Here is a 20,998-nt window from a genome sequence, read left to right on the forward strand (position 1 = left end):
CATAGATGGGCAGCTTGACTTTCTCTTTTTTCCACCTCTTATGCTTCTGGAACACTACCTGCTCTTGTCCTCGGCTGTAGCCCAGTAGGCTCTCTGAGTGCCATCCAACCTCTTTCTCTTGTTTCATTTTGGATTGCCTCCTTGCTGAGTTTTCATAGTAAAATACATTCCAAAGCAGTTTCTCATGCCACTTTCTGCACAGTTCTAGCAAGTGTTAATTATGGTGTGCCTGCCATTGTTTCTGAGAGATTTACCACCAGTGTCACCTCCCACTTTCTGCTGCTCAGTAGTTGTTTGGCACACTCAGTCTGGTTTTCAGTCAAAGCCTGTCTGTCATGGGAGACCCTATCAGGAGCACTGTTTCTATCAGCATTGTCTCTTGCTGAAAGATAATGCCATGGCAAGGCACTACTTCACTATGGCGTTTAGTGGGCCAATTATCTTGTATCAATGTTATTTGAGATTATTCAAATCCTATATCCTTTTAAATATTGTTTTCTTAGCCAAAATCTGATGAAACATGACTACATTGTTATGCTCGAAGTAGAAACAATAATTTGTGCCCCATTATTGATTACAGTTCTAAGTTATTTTATCTTTATTATGTTGTTGTTGTAAAATATTTTATACTCATTTCAAAATTATGGATGTTATTCCATTTCCCAGTTTTTAATTATACAGTGTTCTGTCACTTATTGGAGGGGTTAGGTTCCAGGACCACCAGCAATAAGTGAAAATCCACAAAGTAGGGACGCTATATTTATTTTAATATTTATACATTATTTTAGTAGTTATTCACTATTTTAAGTCTTTATAAATTGCCTCCTTCTCCTCCCGTTACCATTTGGGCTCCTTTTCTCTCCCTTTGACTTCTCCCTCCTCCCTTCCTTAGGCTGTAAATTGTAATTTTTTATGATTTATAGTAATCTTTTAGAGTTTATTGAAAAACTGCGAAAGAGGTAATCCCCGAAAAGTGAACCGCGAAGTAGTGAGGGAACACTGTACTTTGTTTTAAATTTGTTGTATGTTGCCTTATGTTTTTTTATCTAGAAAAAGCCAGGATAGAAATGACAGAAATAGGTATGACAAATGGACTTTAACTTAAAGAAAATGTGAGCTACAAAATTCTAATAGCAAGGATTCTGTGAAAATTTCTATCTGAAATGAAGTAATTTTCACATGTACAAACACACAAAATATTCTGATGTTAGTGATACTCATCTATGTGCAGTAATAGGTATTTATGTAGAGGCTTCCTGTAGCAGAAATACAATAAACTGTTGCATACGTAAATAAAGTCTGGCTCCAGTGATAAAGTAAGATATATCTATATCTATTAAATGAGTTGTACTGCAGAAAGTAATCATTCCATTACCTTGTAGCAACATAATATGTTGCAATCCTAATAATATAGCATTACTTGCCAACTTGGAAAACACAAAATAAGCAATGATGTGGTATAGCTACTATTTTGAAATATATCAGTTTAATACTTATACCAGGATACATCAACTTAATACTATACCAACAAATACCCCATGGCTGAACCCATGCCTTGCACCACAAACATATTAACTGCCTCTGAACTTGGCACTAAACTCACCATTCTAATCTAGCACATTCTGGTTTTATTTTGAAAGAACAGAATCAGGTATATCCGGCTCTTTGAAAAGATTTATAGCATGAACATAACAAAATAATTAGCATACATCACTGCTGTGGCATGCTACTGGAGAGGCGACCCATTAATCACTTCTCCTATTAAGCGAATCACCTTCCTGATCCTGAACACTAATCACCAAATTAGAAGGGATAACTTATATCCCAGAAGACAGGATTAGAATTCAAAATGGCCTGAACAGATTACAAAGCTGGGCCAAACTAACAAAATGGATTTCAAGAAGGAGAAGTGCAAGGTGCTACACCTAGGCAGAAAAAAGCATGATATAGGATAAACTAGCTGCGCCCGGCTATGCGTTGCTGTGGCGAAGTATGGTGGTATGGGAAATAAAGTATTGAGGAATTGGTGGTAGCTTTAAGGTAAAGGGTAAAGGTTTTCCCCTGACATTAAGTCCAGTCATGTATGACTCTGAGTGTTGGTGCTCATCTCCATTTCTAAGCCAAAGAGCTGGTGTTGTCTGTAGACTCCTCCAGGGTCATGTGGCATGACTGCATGGAGCGCTGTTACCTTCCCGCCGGAGCAGTACCTATTCATACTGTCATTTGCATGTTTTTGAACTTTAGGGTTGGCAGAAGCTGGGGCTTACAGTGGGGGCTCTCTCCACTCCCCCTATTCAAACCTGCGGCCTTTCAGTCCAGAAGTTCAGCAGCTCAGCGCTTTAACACGCTGCGCCATCAGGGGATATTATTTCCTAAAGCTTGTGAATATACAATATTTCTGATTTTGTGTGTGTGTGTGTGTGTGTGTGTTTTGGCGGCAAGTATGAATGCTGCAATTAGGGAAAATGATTAGCATGTAATGGCCTTGCAGCTTTAAAGCCTGGCTGCTTCCTCCCTGAGTGAAGTTTTTGTTGGGAGGTGTTAGCTGGCCCTGATTGTTTCCTATCTGGAATTCCCTTGTTTTCAGAGTGGTGTTCTTTGCGATATTTTATGTGCTTCTACTGTCTGTGGCCCTCAGAAAACAGGGGATTTGCCAGACTTTGGTGATGGGAATACTTTGTTGGGAGGTATTAGCTGGCCCTGATTGTTTCCTGTGTGGAATTCCCCTCCTTCCCAGTGTGGAAGAGGCCTAAGTGAGGCCTAACTCTGCCTGTCCCCTGGGCTGAGTGGGTTGCTAGGAGACCAAGTGGATGGAGCTTAGCCTTCCAGCTGGCAGCAATTGGATAAAAACAATTATTCCTCTTCCTCTAATTAGGACTTTATTTTTCTTTTCTTTTTGTTGTATGAACGTAGAGGCATGGATGAGGGGTTGTGCTGTCAATTTTCGAGGTTATGGGGTGTTTAGTTTTGTTGTTTTGTCAGTCACCGGGATTCCATCACTCTTTTATATATAGATAGAAGATAGATAGATAGATGACACCTGACTTGATGACAATACATCTGAAAGAAATCTAGGAGTCTTGGTAGATCACAAGCTGAACACAAAACAAAGTAATTCTAGACAGTATCAATAGGGGTATAGTTACAAGCTGTTACATGTTTCACAGCTAATTCAGAATTTGCAAACAAAGGTAAACACGAGTACAGCTGAGGTACAAGTAATATAAAAGCAGATACTTTCTTTCCTTTGTTTGCTCCCTGCTGTGAACAGAAAGCATCCCCAGATCCATCAAACAATTCTGATTAACTCATGTAACACATTATTAACCAAACTGATGACATATTAACTTACTATAAGATACATTCTGTGAATTATACCTGTCTTTGATGAAGGTTCTCTTGTGATTTCTAAAGAACAGGGTTTCTTTGTGACTGCTATATCCAAAAGTTCGCAGAGATCATTCTCATTTTCTGCAGGAAATGCATCAGAAGAAAAAGATGGCACTGCTTCCAGTGTATAACTCCTCTTCTTTGGAAATGGCTCCTGAAATATAGAAATACAGTCATACAATGAAGTTGGGCAACAAAAAGGGATATTGTAATAAAGTTTTAGTATTTTGGGATTACTGAGGGTGCTGCCACACAACCCTTAAATCTCGCTAAAGCAGGTTAAAATAAATTGCTTCAGCGTGGGTTCCTGTCTATACCCAACCACCCACCCACCCAGCAAAATGCTGGGCTTTCCCGAGGGGAGGCTACATGCCATCCCAATTGCAACCCAAAAGCCCCCCAATTTCCCCCTAAAACCTACTTTAAAAGATCAGTGGCCGCCATAACTCCTCTCATCACATCTTCCTGGCACAAGAAAATGACACCTGAGGAGATGGGAGGGTTGAGGAGGAAACTCTCTCCCCTCCCCCCCCCCCCCCGGGTCTCCTCATGCATCATTTTCTCACACCAGGACAGGAGGAGAGGAGTTATGGTGACCACTGACCTTTTAAAATAAAATTTTAAGGGAAAATTGGGGGCTGGAGGGGGTCTTCCTCCTGCACCTTTGGGCTCCAGTCAATCAATTGCAGGGAGAAATAATCTGAGTAGAGGACACTGAGCTCTATGCTGGTCCCACATTATCAGCTATGTATGTAAAGGAGTTAGTGAGAATTCACTCTTTTTGAAAGGATTATTATACATTTTAAAACATTGAAAAAGATTCATGAGACCTGGTTACAACATAGTTTATTAAATGCAAACATCTGTAATTATTATTGTTCATCAAAGATAAAGATGTTTAAAACATTGCTATTTATTGGACAGCTGATAATTTGTGGTTTGACAAGGAAAAGAAAGTGAAAATTAGTAGCTGGTTACCCAACTCACAGAAAATTGTGGACAAAAGAACATTCGTTTTCAGATGACCCCCACTACCTTATTTTCCTATTAGATTGCTAGTGAATACATCTTTTTAATAATTACATCTTAATTATTTTTCTTCCTTTGATTCTAATCATAGCATCATTTATTTATCTTGGTAGGGAACAGAGACAAGAACCAATCAATATGATGGCTAAATACAAAACTAATGCTCCTTCTCAGTTGTTAGATTCCACTTGAGCAATTATTTCCAACATATTCTTTGTTTTCAATCTGGCAAGCTTGCTTAAGTGGGATAGATGCAATGGTATGGTCCTCTAAATTTATTAAATTAGACCATTATATTGGCAAAAAAGAATACTGTATCACTATAAAACAGAAAGATTATACTATGAATTCTTGAGTTCAAAGTGGAATTTCTAAGTGTTAGGTCAACTGGGGGGTTTGGTAGTCTAAAGAAAATACCACCCACACATTCAAACAGCTACTGAGCCACTGAAAAGAGAAACATTTCTTCTGTCCTGAAGGAGCCAGCAGGCACTGATTATACCCTGCTGAAGCCTGAGGTAAAATCAGCATAGTGAATGAGAACTGGGATTTATTTTAGTACTTCCCTCTGTTGATATTACTTTTCAAAGGAATTAAGCTAGGCACTTTCATTTGGTAAAGCTTTTAGCCTATTAGGAGTTTAAAATTCCTGACACATTTCTCTCAACCCAAGCCTAGCCCAAATTTATACATACATTGTGGAGAAGAGTTTGAAAAGCTCCTTCCATTTTGCACTCTCGAGATCACATCTAGATGCACAGCTTAAATAATAATAAAACTTTATTTATATACTGCCCTATCTCTTCCAGAGGACTCACGGTGGTTTCCAACATAAGCAAAACATTCAGTTGCCATAGCTTCCAACCTATTTAAGAGCCAACTCTGAAAAAGGATGTGACTGTCAAAATAGTACTAGTCCAGTGATGATCAAGACTCAGTAAGGAGCATTCTGCTAGTCTACTTCCAGGACTTATTGATCTCTCATTGTTATGAATAATAATGGTTTCCAATGGCTTGTTTTTCTATTATCATTTGGGGACTGAAATTAAACTAGATATTTTTCAATGTATCCACAAATTGCTGGAAGAAACATTAACAATCTTAGATATGCAAATGATACCACTTTGATGGCTGAAAGTGAGGAGGAGCTGAGAAGCCTTATAACCAAGGTGAAAGAAGAAAGTGCAAAAGTGGGTTGCAGTTAAACATCAAAAAAGCCAAGATTATGGCAATCTAACGGATTGATAACTGGCAAATAGAGAGAGAAAACGTGCAGGCAGTGACAGACTTTGTATTTCCATTTCTAGGCACGAAAATTATTGCAGACGTAGACTGCAGCCAGGAAATCAGAAGACGTTTACTTCTTGGGAGGAGAGCAATGACCAATCCCGTTAAAATAGTGAAGCGTAGAGACAACACACTGGCAACGAAGGTCCACATAGTTAAAGAAATGGTATTCCCCGTAGTAACCTATGGATGCAAGAGCTGGACCATAAGGAAGGTTGAGTGAAGGAAGATGGACACTTCTGAACTGTGGTTTGGAGGAAAATTCTGAGAGTCCCTTGGACCATGAGAAGATCAAACCAGTCTGTACTCCAGGAAATAAAGTCCGACTGCTCACTGAAGGGAAGGTAAAGATTATGTACTTTGGCCACATAATGAGAAGACAAGAAAGCTTGGAGAAGATAATGATGCTGTGGAAAATGGAAGGAAAAAGGAAGAGGGGCCGAATAAGGACAAGATGAATGGATGGTATCCTTGAAAGATGGATTGCTTGACCTTGAAGGAGCAGGGGGTGGCGATGGCGGACAGAGAGCTCAGGCGTGGGCTGGTCCATGAGGTCACTGAGAGTCGGAAGCAACTGAACAAATAAACAACCAACTCATAAATTACTTGGAATTAGGGCCCTTTGGCTCTTGTATTGGAAGGAAAATTTACTGTTGCGGGCTGTGCTTTTATCATTTTTATCATGTTTAGAAAGTGTTTTAAACTGTTTAACTTTGTTATTAAAATAATTGGTCTTTGAGATCTAAAAAAACTGATTTTTTAAGCGTTTTTTTGCTATACATACTTCATTTTAATCTGCTGTAAGCCATCTTGCCTCCTGTACTAGATAGATTTTAACTGTGTTTTTAGTGCTGTTTGTGCTTTATTGTTTTAATGTTTACATATTTATATTTTTAAATTGTATGCTAATGCTTTTATGTCGAGCTGCTTTGAGTCTCCTTCAGGAAAGATAAAGAAGGGTATAAATAAATATAACTGTAACAGATAGATAGCCAGACAGACAGACAGATACGTTTGAAACTAGAAAAGCTTTAGAAAGTGCCAATATAAAAATCCCTGGATAAGCAGTGAAGTCTGACAAGTTCTTGGCAAATGTTAATGACCTATTTTTGTTAACATTCCATGAAAATGGATAATTTTAGTACAGGTATTGTGAAACATTTACTTTTCAAGTGTACATAGAATATATTAATATAAGATATACTGTATTTCTTCTATTGTAAGATGCACGCTGCAAAAATATGTAAGATAAACTTGCAAATTTCCCCTCCCCTCTCCAAATCCTCTTTCTTTCCTCTCCAAAGCTCTGAGAGACCTGGGGACATAGCCAGACCCCTCTGCTAAGTTTACAGGTGAAATGGGGGGCTGAGAGGGGTGTTATTCCATTCCTTCGGATGCTTAGAACCCGAATGGCAATGGGAATTGGCCCCTGGGATCGCAGAAGGTGTTCCCGGGAGTCAATTCCCACAGGCCCAACACCTGAAAAGATCCAGAACTTGCAGTAAGGTCCAGATCTTTTCAGGTGTTTTTAAAATTCAGAGTAAATTGGGAAATCCTGGTTTACTCTCGAGTCATCAGGACTAACCTGAGGCACCATTTGGATGCCTCAGGTTAATCCAAAACCCATCACAAATTTTGGGCCTGTTTGGAATGAGTCATTTTTTTTATCTTACAAGAAAAACTGACAGGCTTTTAAATGCAACTAGCTTTTTGTGTGTGTGCCTGATGTTAAAACATTTCTAATTAGGGTATAATTCTGTTATTCTGTAGAAAATAAAGCTCTAGCCTAGAGAATGCTTTGCTAGAGTGAAAAACTCACAATTATGCTCTGGAGGAAAATGTCTCTATAAATAGCTAATATAACAGTCTGTTATTGTGAATAGTTTGCTGCAATTGGTGGTCATGTGTACAAACACATGTTCCAAGAAGGCTGAAGGACCTGATCTAAACCCATGTTGGGAACAAGCTATCCATTAATTTAGGGTGCCCTTGTTTACAAAGAGATTTAGTAAACACCATTTTTCATATAATATATTTCCACCTTATTTACATGATAAATTTGAGCCCTGAAAAGCATTTGTAAAACAAGACCCACAGGTAATGGGTGCACTTTGATTAAAAGAAAAGTGGGGAATAGCACTTTTAAAATGAAAAAATTTGAGATGACCCAGAGGCCACATGATCAACAACCCTATTTTAGATGAGCAACTGCTATAGATAAATTCTTTGCCTAATTTGGTAATTCTTAATTTATTTAATCAAATTATGACTGAGGAATTTTTAGTAAGGAATTTCTATGAAAAGAGAAATAATCACCACCTCAAAATAATAAAAATAAAAATAATAAAATAAATGTTTTAAAGTTTGTCATAAGGAACAGAGAGTATGCTTGTTTTCTGCTGCCCTGGAGATTAGGATCAGAGCAACAGGTTCAAATACATGAAAGGAGATTTCACCTGAACATTTTGGAAGAACTTCCTGACTGTAAGAGCTGCTCAGCAGTGGAACTCTTTGCCTCAGAATGTGGTGAAAGCTCCTTCCTTGGGAGCTTTTAAACAGAGACTGGATGGCCCATGTGGTCACAGGTTATTATTCCATGATTATATGATAAGTCTCAGGATACATGCCTCTACTGATCCAAATAGCAGTTCATCAGTCTCAGATAGTCAATATGTTATTTTCTTATTCAAATTTCAACAGGGGGAAAATAGCCAAAAGGGGGGAAAAATAAACCAAAATGTGAGGAAGGATTGCACAGATGACTTTTCTAATCTTGAGTTCATTTTTTTTCTAATCAAAAGAAAGAGAACCTTGTTTGCCTTCCATATCACTTATACTGTGAGCCATGGAATATCTAGATTTATTTCATATCCCTCCTTCCACCCACCCCCAAAGAAAAAGTGACCTAGACACTACTTTTCATTTCATGACCAATCAGAATCACTCCCTTTCTAAGCTAAAATATGTCAACATGCATTTCAATGGCTTTCTATTTTTATGGCTTTTTTATATTCCCTACCAAACATTAAGGCATTCATAAAGGCCTTTTTAATTACTATTAATTGGGAAATAATCCATGGCAAATGTTTGTTAAGAAAACTTTTGATCATCTGTGAGCATTGCATAGAGTAATTTAGCAGGAATGTCAAATGCTTACGTTCTCTAAATGTATAAAAATAAGATAAAAAACCAGATGTACAAATGTCAAAGAAATAGAAATTTTTAGTAGAAGCTAATCCCCCCACCTTAAATTATTGAGGTCAAAATGTGTTGTATTTGCTAATGTTAAAAATGTTTTTTGTTTGTTTTTATACATTTTAACATATTTTATTTTGTCAGATTTCTGAGCAGCATTTCTAGAGTGAAGCACAGCAATTTTAGGAAGAGAGGAGGAGAAACTGTGAATTTTAGGAAGAGAGGAGGAGAAACATCAAATCCCATAGAGAGATTACCCGAGATCAGAGAACTCTGCCATGGTGTTTCGATAGCATTTCAGTAAATAAGATTTTGCAATGGTGTAATTCTGGATTACCATGCTTCCAGTAATCTTTCTTCCCTCCTGAAGTACCCCTATGTACCCCCAAAAATCCCTGCTGTGTTCATTTGGTAATCTTTTGAGAACAGGTTTTAGCACTACAATCAGCAGGAATATGAAGAAGAGTAGAAAGTTTAAATTCTATTAACATTTGATTGTTTAAAGAGTTGTACAGCACTCTGTACACAGAAAGTACAAGATGAAAAACATGTGATTAGATTCAGTTTATCATTCCAGTATCAGGAGCATCACTATGCAGAACATCCCTACCAAGGGAATATTATTTTAGAAGCTTATAGGAAAGTATAATAGAGTGGATAACAAATTAAACTAATTCAGCTCTTTTGATTTTTATATATTCTGTAACAAAAGTAAAAAAGAGAGAATATAAATACAGTAATAAAATATATGGCCTTATATATCAGAACAAAAAAGTCTACAACTTTGAATGAAACACTGAAAAAATACAGTGTCGTATAAGGATGAAAATGAAAGGTAAGAAATATGTCTAAAAGCTGAACAAGTATACAGTAAGAAGATATAACTATATAAGAATACTGAGCCATAGAAAAGAAAGAGATACGTTATCCTGTTTATTTATTTGATTTACAGTCCACTTTTCTCCCACAACTGAGATTGGAGAAAGCTTATAATAAAATAATGAATGGAACGAATACAGTCATATTTTTTAAAAAATTCAATTTCAGCAACAGCAGTAAAAGAAAAATACAGCACCCATTGTATTAAACTATACTCCTGCATAAACCAGGGTCTGGTCAAAGCCCACCTGAATAAAAAGTCTTGCCTCTCAGCAGAAAATCACCATCAGGGGATCCAGTCTAACTTACTTCAATAGGAAGATCCAAAACATGAGAGCAGTCATCAAGAAAGATCCCTTGCACACACGCTACACATTATAGTTCATAAACAGCATTCTGATTTGTGTCTGGAAGCTAATGCAACTTGTGATATTTCTAGAATCTCTAACACTGATAAAATCTAGATGAATAGGAAGGGGCTTTCTGCTGTTCCTTACCACTGTATCATTACCACTGTATAAGATCATCTTCCATAAAACAAGGGTTCTGGCCCAGTCAATCTATGTAAATAGTGATGTGATAAAGTGAGTTGAGAGGAATTAAGAGAATCCAGTCTCTTTACAAAGAGCTGTAAAAGAGCTCAAGGTGTGTCAAACCATTTTCATAAATGAAAACTATTCTGCAATAGGTGCCATGAATCATAAGAGGCCTGCTGACTATTTTAAAGAATAAGGTCAAGACCACTATCTCATACATAAAAAAACTCAAAAGATGGAAAGTAGTCAACTTTACAACGTTACTGAATTTGCTTATTAATACATGCAGAATTGCATCCTTTAAACTTTTAGAGACAAAGAAGATAATTTGCAAAAGTTTTGGGCAATTTCTATACTTATTTCATTCAATACTGTTATGCTATTAGAATAATTTTCAATAACGTTTTATTAAGTTTTCAATTTTGTAGGAGTTAAGTCCTACTGTGCATAATAGAATTAAGTTCTGACTGTACATATAGCATTGCATTGCAAGATTTAATGAGATCTAATATAATCACTTGTTTTTGGAGAAAGAACAAAAAACAGGAATAAAAGCATACTAAAAACTAAAGTAAAAGATGCAATGTTACATAATATATTACTGTCAACTGAACATATGGCATACATTACCTGAGTAAGACTGGAAAATCCAAGATTCCTGCATCCATTACAGGGTGTCAGAGCTTCCCACAAACCTGTAGGTCCACAACTATTTTCACCTCCATCTTCTTCTTCTTCTTCAGTTGGTGACACATTAGTTGAAGATGGCCTCTGAGTATACAAAAAAGTTGAATTTCCAAAAACCAGCTATGTTGCACCTTAACAGAATGCATGTTACTTCTCTTAACATATTACAGACATTAAAATATTTTAAATGTGTTAAAACAGAGTACATGTACAGTTGAATTTATATGTAACACTCCCACCTAAAATTGCAATGCTGTCACATACCAAACACCTTGAAAAGCAGCTTGGTCTAACAGTTTGAGTATTGGATTAGAATACTAGAAGACCAGAGTTTGAATTCCTGTCCTCAGCCATTGGGTGACATGCAAATCACACACGCTCAGGACTTCATCAGATGCAGTCTTCACTACATCTTCTCTCCGTTTTCTCAGAGAGGAGGCAGGGAAACCATGAGAAATGACAGGAAATGACATGGGATGACCATCTGTCCAAGATGATGGGGAAAGAGGGTAAGGAATGAAATTAGGTTTTCTCCACTGTCCCCAACTTTCCCCCTGCCCGTCTAATGAACTCCAAAGTCTCAGAGGAAGATAAGGGCAAATCCCTCTGAGCAAATTCTGCCAGGAAAACCCTGTGATAGGTTTGCTTCAGGTAGCCGTAAGTCAGACATTACTTGAAGGCACGCAGCATCCATTAACAGACATTATTTTAAAATTCATTTGAATCATTTTGGTTTTAAAATGGTCTACGATTTTTAGGTAAGAAAACTTAAAATTTTCTTGATGCCATATGCTAGGTAGCTAACCAGCCAAGGTGGAAAGTTAGGGTTTGTCAGTGAGAAGTTGGGTAATTAAAAATTTCCTATGGTGGTAACCAAACAGCAAGTTAATTATCAATAAGATGGAAACAAAAATATTTTATTGTATTGTATACCATCTACCAGATTTTATTTAAATTATATTTCAAATTATATTATATATTTATTAATCACTCCATAAATAAATATAAAATTATATATCACAGAAATACACTGAATAAAGACACAAAACCATATTATATTCCTTCACAGCTTATGTTACCTCACAAGTTCTTTCCCTTCAGAATGGTTTCTTTCATGATTTTAACAGTATGAAAGAATCTGTACTACAATTTACATTTATTTTCCCTCCATTCTATTTTTTAAAGTCTGTATTTCAGATAGTAAACCGTTTTAAACTGTAAAGTCCTTTGCTTTAGCAAAATAAAAATGTTGTATGTGTGTGTGTAATAGCAGGCCACTGACCATGACTGAATCTACAATTCAGTTCTCACTTAAATAAGTTTGACATGCTTCAGTATGTGACTCTGCGCTATAAATTCATTTCTGAAACATTATAATGTGTTACTAGATTAAATTATTTTGACAGTGAAGTGGTACTACTTATATGTTGCTATAGAAACAAGCAATCTTGCACAAATTACTAGAATGACAGGGTGATCTTTGCAGGGCCTAGAGTTTGAAGAATATAACACATTGTTCATAGAATTATAAAGAAGCACATTCAGATTATAAATCCTTGCTGTCTAGAGATACATGCCAGATTGACTATATTTTTATGGCAAGATATAGTCTAACCCAATATTAGAAGACATTTGAAACACTATACAAAATGAATATAAAGCACTAATCAAACTGGTGGATATAATATTTTTCTCTCCTACTACAGAATGCTTCTCCTTAAATCCTAGGGGTGTCTAGTAATAATAATAATAATAATAATAATAATAATAATAATAATAATAATAATAATAATTTTATTCTAATATCCCGCCCCATCTCCCCGAGGGGACTCGGGGCGGCTTACATGGGGCCAAGCCCAGGCAACAAGCAATATAAAACTCAACAATAAAAACAGATCATAAACAAATAAAATCACATATAGCAATAAACAATAAGCACACTTTGATAAAATCCTGGGTTGGCTCCTAAAAGGGGTAGTGGGCCAGAAAAGTGCAAATAGTTTTGTATGGTACAGATTAGAAGAGAGGTAGGTACCAGGGACTATTATCTCATTAAGGTGCTGGAGGAGGCATACACCTAAAGACTATGTATGGCTAAGGAGTAAAAATGCTATAAAAATAGAATGGACAAAGAGGGCAATCCCAAACTAAGAAAATCAGTCGCCAAAAGCCTGTTGGAAGAGCCACGTTTTCAGGCTCTTCCGAAAAATAAGGAGGCTAGGGGCCTGCCTAATCTCCCTGGGGAGAGAGTTCCAGAACCGGGGGGGCACTATGGAGAAGGCCCTCTCCCTCGGCACCACCAACCGCAATTGCGACGGTGGTGGGATCGAGAGGAGGGCCTCCCCTGATGAATGAAAAGACCGTGCAGGTTCATAGGGGGAAATACGGTCACAAAGGTAGGTGGGTCCCGAACCATCTTCCTTCTGAATCAACCTCTAACATCTACCATAGTTCTCATTTATCCTATGCTTAGTATTAAGAAATAGTATGAAGAAATTGTACTTTCAAAACACCTAATAAGGGAATGGATATGTATTTTGAAACACCTAACTAATAAGAGCATGGGTATGTGAGAAAATCCCTAACTAGCAGTATATATTCAAATGATAAAGTCAAATTGGTTCATGTAGTTGATTTATCTGATGAAGGCCAGTCTTCAAAACTCCATAGGAAACGAAGAAGTTTCCCACATCCCAGCCCAAAATATGATACAGGTTTGTTGTGTACTAGCAAGCAGCTTAGGCTCTCATCATTTCTTTTCAGTAACCGAGGACACTTCTACACAACACCTAAAATGCGGAAGTTACCGGGTTAAAAAAGGGGGTGGCTAAATGACATTAGTGCTAAATCTGCGCTCATTCACGTTAACAGAGGAAAAACGCATGGTATAAAGTTCCCCGTATATCCCATTTTTGGCCAGAAAATCTGCATATTCACATGACTGTATAACCCCAGCCAGGAAATCATAATACATTTACTTCTTGGGAGGACAGCAATGCCCAACCTCGATAAAATAGTGAAGAGCAGAGACATCACACTGGCAACGAAGGTCCGCATAGTTAAAGCAATGGTATTCTCCATAGTAACCTATGGATACAAGAGCTGGACCATAAGGAAGGCTGAGCAAAAGAAGATGGACACTTCTGAACTGTGGTTTGCAGGAAAATTCTGGGAGTCCCTTGGACCGTGAGAAGATTAAACCAGTCCGTACTCCAGGAAATAAAGTCTGACTGCTCACTGAAGGGAAGGATATTAGAGGCAAAGATGACGTACTTTGGCCACATAATGAGAAGACAGGAAAGCTTGGAGAAGATAATGATGCTGGGGGAAATGGAAGGAAAAAGGAAGAGAGGCCGACCAAGGGCAAGATGGATGGATGGTATCCTTGAAGTGACTGGCTTGACCTTGAAGAAACTGGGGGCGGCAACAGCCAATAGGAAGCTCTGGCATGGGCTGGTCCATGAGGTCACAAAGAGTCAGAAGCGACTGAACAAATAAACAACAACTATCTAATTTCATTGCAGTCAGTTGTTAAAATGTATTCTGTATTTTAGACAGCTGAACTTCATCATCACTGAAGATGTCACTCTGATTTAAAAAGTTAAGAAGGATTCCAACAAACTATGTGTGAATTTATCTATACTTCACATAGAGAGGTTCTCTAGGGAATGTTAATTTATATATATTAAGTATGCATTGGTTAAGCATGACACATTGAAGTATCAGAATAATGCCTGGAAGCATGGTAAGAAAGCTTTGTTCCCTTTGATAAAACTAAAAGCAATGCTTAATTATGAAGATAATGAACGTGCGTGTCTTCTTTTTTTTTTAAAGAACCTATAAATTTAACAGAGCAAAAACAAATTTAAGGGTAGCTATGTTGGCCATGCAACAAAATACAAAATGTATTTTCTGCATTTTGGCTGGCCAATAAAGCTATCATTTTTTTTTTTTTACTATTTTGTTATATTTTCAAGAAACAGTGAATTTGAATTCTCTACCACTGCCACCCAAACTATTTGACTTAGTTGAAAACATAGAAAAGCACACAGGAGCATGAGGATTTCATCAGGACTGGGAAGGTTAAATTGTCAGTGTGGTATACTGTGCCTTTAAGCCACACTCTCTGGTTGTTACAGCTGTAATGTATGTTACTACTGATGGTTGGGATATATAGTTTTGTGCACCCAAAGCCTCAATAGCCTTCCTAGTGTTTGAATAAACAGCTTTGTTCCAAGACTCTGCTGGCTGGTGAGCTTGTCTCATACGAAGAATACTACAGTCAGCTTTCTCTGGTCCTGATGCTGCTCAGTCCTGTTTCATGGCTACATGTGTTTTTTTTAAAATGCATCTTAATTCCGTTGATGCTATTCACATCCCATTATGTATGGCACTTTATGTGCTGACTTTAAAAGATCACATTAACCCACATGGACAAAATTCTGCTAACAAGCATACACCATATGCTCATACCACAGCAGAAATGCAGGATATAATGCAATCCAAACTCATGTGTTCCTATTATGATCTGGGATTCATTTGCTGTGAAATAACTCCTGCTATATATAGTGAAGTGCATTCTCTAATAAGGATGCAAAGGGCTGTTAATTGTGCCCTTTCCAAGGGGAAGGGTAGAATCAGTTTTAAACATTATTTATTTATTTATTTATTTGCAGCATTTTTACCTCGCCTTTCTCACCAGAGGGGACTCAAGGCAGCTTACAGAATCTGGCGAAATTCAATGCCAATAACAAGTTCAAAAATAAAACATAATACATTTAAAATGATTAAATGTATTATGTATAAATGTAATAGTATACAAAACTTAAAACATAATTATTTAAATCCATTGATCCAGGGATCTTGCATGTAAACCTTAATTCGGGCTGTGTAGAGTCACAGAACTTATTCATTAAATGCTTGTGCACATAACCATGTTTTCAGGTTCTTCCTGAAGCCCAGAAGAGATGGGGCCTGCCGAATATTGCTAGGGAGGGTGTTCCACAACTGAGGAGCCACCACCGAGCAGGACCTGTCCCTCATTCCCACCAACCGTGCCTGCAAGGCAGGTGGGACCGAGCAGGGCCTCCCCAGACGATCTTAAAGTTCTTGATGGCTCATGGGGGAGATACGTTCAGACAGGTAAGCTGGACCAGAACTGTTCAGGGTTTTATAGGTCAAAACCAGTACTTTGAATTGGATTCGGTAGCATATCAGCAGCCAGTGGAGCTGGTGTAACAGAGGAGTAGTACGCTCCCTGTAAGCTGCCCCAGTTAATCAATCTGGCTGCTGCCTACTAATTGTAGCTTCCAGGCCGACTTCAGAAGCAACCCCACATAGAGCGCATTGCAGTAATCCAAACGGGATGTAACCAGAGCGTTGACCACCGTGGCCAAGTCAGACTTCCCAAGGTACGGGTGCAGCTGGCACACAAGTCTTAGTTGTGCAAATGCTCCCCTAGCCACCGCTGAGACCTGGGGTTCCAGGCTCAGTGATTAATCTAGGAGAACACCCAGACTACAAACCTGTGTCTTCAGGGGGAGTGTGACCCTGTCCAACACAGGTTGTAACCCTATACCGTTCGGCCTTACGACTGACCAGGGGGACCTCTGTCTTGTCTGGATTCAATTTCAATTTGTTCGCCCTCATTCAGTCCGGTACAGCAGCCAAGCACCGGTTCAGGACCTGAACAGCCTCCTTAGTGATAGGTGGAAAGGAGTGAGTGTTGGACATCATCTGCGTACAGATGACACCTTACCCCGAAACTCCGGATGATCTCTCCCAGCAGTTTCATGTATATGTTGAACAACATGGGGGACAGCACTGAACCCTGCGGGCACCCACAAAGTAATGGTTGTGGGGTCAAGCAGGTGTCCTCCAGTCACACCATCTGAGAACGACCCTCCAGGAAGGACCAGAGCCACTGCAAAACAGTACCTCCGAGCCCCATTCCCAGGAGGCGTCCCAGGATACCGTGATCTATGGTATCGAAGGCCACAGAGAGTTCCAGCAGAACCAGCAGGGACACACTTCCCCTGTCCAGTTCCCAGAGTAGATCATCTACTAAGGCGACCAAGGCTGTCTCGGTACTGTGTCCCGGCCTAAAGCCAGACTGCACTGTATCTAGAAAATCAGTGTCTACCAAGAATGCTTGGAGTTGTGCGGCCACCACACGTTCCACGACCTTGCCCAGAAAGGGGAGATTGGAAATAGGCCAATAATTGTCCAATTGAGTGGGGTCCAGTGATGGCTTCTTCAACAGCGGTTTGATCACAGCCGTTTTAAGGCTCGTGGGAAATTTGCCTTCCCAAAGGGAGGCATTCACTACTGCCTTCACCCACTCTGCCAATCCCCCTCTGGTTTTCTTCACTAGCCAGGATTTTCAGGGGTTTAGGATGTATGTGGTAGCCCTCACCTCTCCAAGCACCTTGTCCACATCCTCGAGCTGAACTAATTGAAAATAATCCATCAAAACCAGACAAGCAGGTGTTCGTGTTACATCCTCGGAAGCTGCCATTAATATGGTGTCAAAACCAGAGTGGATCAAAGTGACTTTGTCCGCAAAGAACCGAACAAATGCTTCACAGTGGGCTGCTGAGTTGTCAGGGATCCCTTCTTCAGAGACGGGATTTAACAACCCTCTGACAACTCAAAACAGCTCAGCCAGACAGTTCTTTGCAGACGCAATATTAGCTGCAAAGAATTATTTGCAGCATCTTTTGCTGCGGCATATGTCCTAAGGTAGGAACATAGCCGTGTTCGGTTTGACTTGTTTGGCCTTAAACACCACATGCGCTCTAGTTCCCTCTTCTTTCGCTTCATCGCTGCCAGCTCCTCGTTGAACCAAGGAGTTGGTTTAGCTCGGGTATTTGACAGGGGACATTCTGGAGTGATCGTGTCTATTGCCCTAGTCATCTCCCCATCCCAGAGAGAGACCACAGCACTGACAGGATCACCTACTGAGGTGGCGGGAAATTCCCCAAGAGCCATCAGGAATCCATCCAGATCCATAAGCCTCCTGGGGCAGACCATTTTAATAGGTCCTCCACCCCTGCGGAAGGTAGAGGGCGCAGTGAGCCTAAACCTGATCAGGTGATAGTCGGTCCATGGCAATGGAGCGATGGTCAGCTCCTCCACACCGCTGCCTTCCTCCCATCCCTAGCAGAAAACCAAGTCAAGTGTGTGCCCCGCTCTGTGGATGGGACCAGATAATAATTGGGACAGCCTCATGATTGCCATGGTGGCCATGAAGTCCTGAGCCACTCCCGTAAGGATGGTCTCAGCATGGACATTGAAGACCCCCAGCACAATAAGCCGTTGGGACTCCAGTGCCAGGCCTGAGATCACCCCGCTAGCTCAGGTTGTATATACATACCTTCTCCAATACATAGAGCTTTCTCCATCATATTTTATATACTTTATATGTCTTGTGAACTGATTACTTAAATTTCCAGGCTTCAAAGTTCACATCCAGATCAGCATGGTCTGTAACAGTGGTAGTAAGAATCGTGCAACTCTGCAGACATTGTTGGATTGTAGCTTCCAGCAATCTTCATCATTAGCTCAGTTGGCTAGGTCTGCTGGGAGTTGAAGTCCAACAACATATGGACAGTCAAATGATTCCCAGCTCCAGTGGCAACTTATGATCCCTACAAGATCCTGACCTAAGAATCAGTAAGAAGAGGCAACTGGGAGGGGGGGGAGGAAGAACTGCTGCCACTGCTGCAGCTACTACAGCTATCACATTGAAACATGCAGCGTAATGTTGCATGTAAATCTACTCCTTTTGTGAGCTTATTTAAGAAAAGGAATGATGTTTCTGGAGTTAATAGATTGACTGCACTCTGATTACTACACCAGGATTGGCTTACTTCAAAATAAGCATACCCAGAATTAGCTGAGACTTCAAGAGAGCACCACATCACTTGACAGTTCCTCTCCTTTTTTTCTTTTTTTTTTTTTGGGGGGGGGGTGCATATAGCAGCATAATCCTTCTGATTGTCTGCATATCATCTGACAGTAACATACTCATCAGCTGGTTTCTCTTCTCTATTCCAACTCTTGTTTTCAATGGCTATGCACATAAAGGATTATGCAATCACATAAAATGGAAAAATTGTGCCCTTCTTTTGCTCTCCCCAGCTGTCACCACTCTGTAGCTATTTCTCACCCAAATCCTGCAATGTTGTGGTCAGGAGGAGGATTGTATGTGTATACTACGGGACAGACTTGTGATATCACTTTGTATGTGTGATGGAATAGGGGAGGGAGGAGATCAGGAATGTGTCTTTAAGCAGCATGCTGTCATTTGTTTTTGCTATTGTTGGTACCTTCTATCCTTCTCAGATGAAGTCTTGCAACTCTAGTTTCTTAAATATATAAAGTTGTAGTTATAGTCTTTCATCAGATAGTCTGTGACTACTAATCATACAAATAATTGCAGAATTCAAATATTGTAACTGGTACCCATAGGAATGGATAAGTGCCAAATTTAGTTTCTGGTTGCTTGTAAGGTACTATTAAAATAAGCCTAACACATACTGTATCATACCATAATTTCTGTATTGACTTATATTAATTTTGAAATACCATAATTAAAAACACATAAAACAAACTTGACTTATTGTAACACAGTGTTATTGTATTATATTTGTACTTTATTTAAAGTACAGTAGAGTTTCAACATTCGCTTATCCAACATTCTGGATTATCCAACGCAGTCTGCCTTTTAGTAGTCAATGTTTTTGTAGTCAATGTTTTCAATACATTGTGATATTTTGGTGCTAAATTTGTAAATACAGTAATTACTACATAGCATTACTATGTATTAACTACTTTTTCTGTCAAATATGTTGTATAATATGATGTTTTGGTGCTTAATTTTAAAATGATAACCTAATTTGATGTTTAATAGGTTTTTCCTTAATCCCTTCTTATTATCCAACATATTCGCTTATCCAACGTTCTGCCGGCCTGTTTATGTTGGACAAGTGAGACTCTACTGTACATATATAATACAATAATTTTATTAAAAGTATTATTTCTTAAATCTTTTGCTGGTTGCTTGAGAGTTCTGGTTAATACTGTACAACATATTTAAGACCAAATTAGCTAAAATTCAGACCCTAACCACCACCGCCACACACACTCCCCACTTTGCTATATACAATGAAAGGAAAGGTGGATATGTAGGTGGCAAATGTGATGAAGTATAGTATAGAAAATACCTAATGCAGAAGCAGAGGACTAGCATTAAAATACAGAAGAGTCGCATAATAAGTGAGTAGGCAGCAGTCACCATATTATCAACTTCTTGCCAACACCTCTTGGTTTTAAAATACATACTTTTTAGAGAAAAATACTAACTGCCAAGTGTAATCAATTCCTTCTTTATGCTGCCCTTACTCCAGTGGCTCTGAGGGGGAAAAAATCTCAATGAGAAAAAAATCTAAAGAAACTACTCACTCATTATGCAATTATCTGCAGCTACTGTCTGAGGGTGAATAAGCAGAAAAAAAGAACATTATCTGTTTCAGTAATTACAGTCAGAATGAATTGCTATAATGACTTTTTCAGGGGGTTTGCCTCTGAAAGTGGATTGTAAACTTCAGGATCTATAGAACAGAGCTGTACTCAACTGCTTATAGAGAGTGTGTTTTTCAGCAATTACATATCAAATGAACTTGATCACTTGCATTCACATCAGGCTGCCAGACCATTCAGATTGACTGAATCCAGTTCCGTGAGGGCCTGACTGTAAGATTTGTAAATCACCTTTAAATAACTATTTATTTAGATTGATTTTCTCAGGCTATAAAAATGTAACTTTAAAAATTGTTTCTGCTTTTTAAAACGTATTGATTATTTCAGATGGCATTATTTTGTGATGATATCTCTTTGTGAGAAGTTGGAGTACATTAGAAGTTACACTACATTAGAAGTGGAAAAAGACAGCCCTTACTATAAGAACCAAGGATTGTCTAATTGCAATATTA

General features: G+C 38.7%; 1 protein-coding gene across 10 annotated transcripts in view; it reads right to left on the reverse strand.

The window, feature by feature from the left end:
* anks1b (ankyrin repeat and sterile alpha motif domain containing 1B) overlaps positions 1 to 20,998 on the reverse strand; it is a 444,290-nt gene that overhangs the window by 341,339 nt on the left and 81,953 nt on the right. For all 10 annotated transcript variants that reach the window (XR_010006296.1, XR_010006295.1, XR_010006294.1 and 7 more), the window contains 2 exons: positions 10,947 to 11,087; positions 3,379 to 3,544 (listed from right to left, as the gene is read on the reverse strand). Coding sequence is in view for 7 of the 10 variants with exons in the window: in XM_062980966.1 (XP_062837036.1) it covers positions 3,379 to 3,544; positions 10,947 to 11,087 (307 nt within the window). In the remaining 3 variants the exon portion in view is untranslated. The remainder of the gene's footprint in view (positions 1 to 3,378; positions 3,545 to 10,946; positions 11,088 to 20,998) is intronic.

This window comes from Anolis carolinensis, chromosome 5 (genome assembly GCF_035594765.1).
Source record: "Anolis carolinensis isolate JA03-04 chromosome 5, rAnoCar3.1.pri, whole genome shotgun sequence".
NCBI lineage: Eukaryota > Metazoa > Chordata > Lepidosauria > Squamata > Dactyloidae > Anolis > Anolis carolinensis.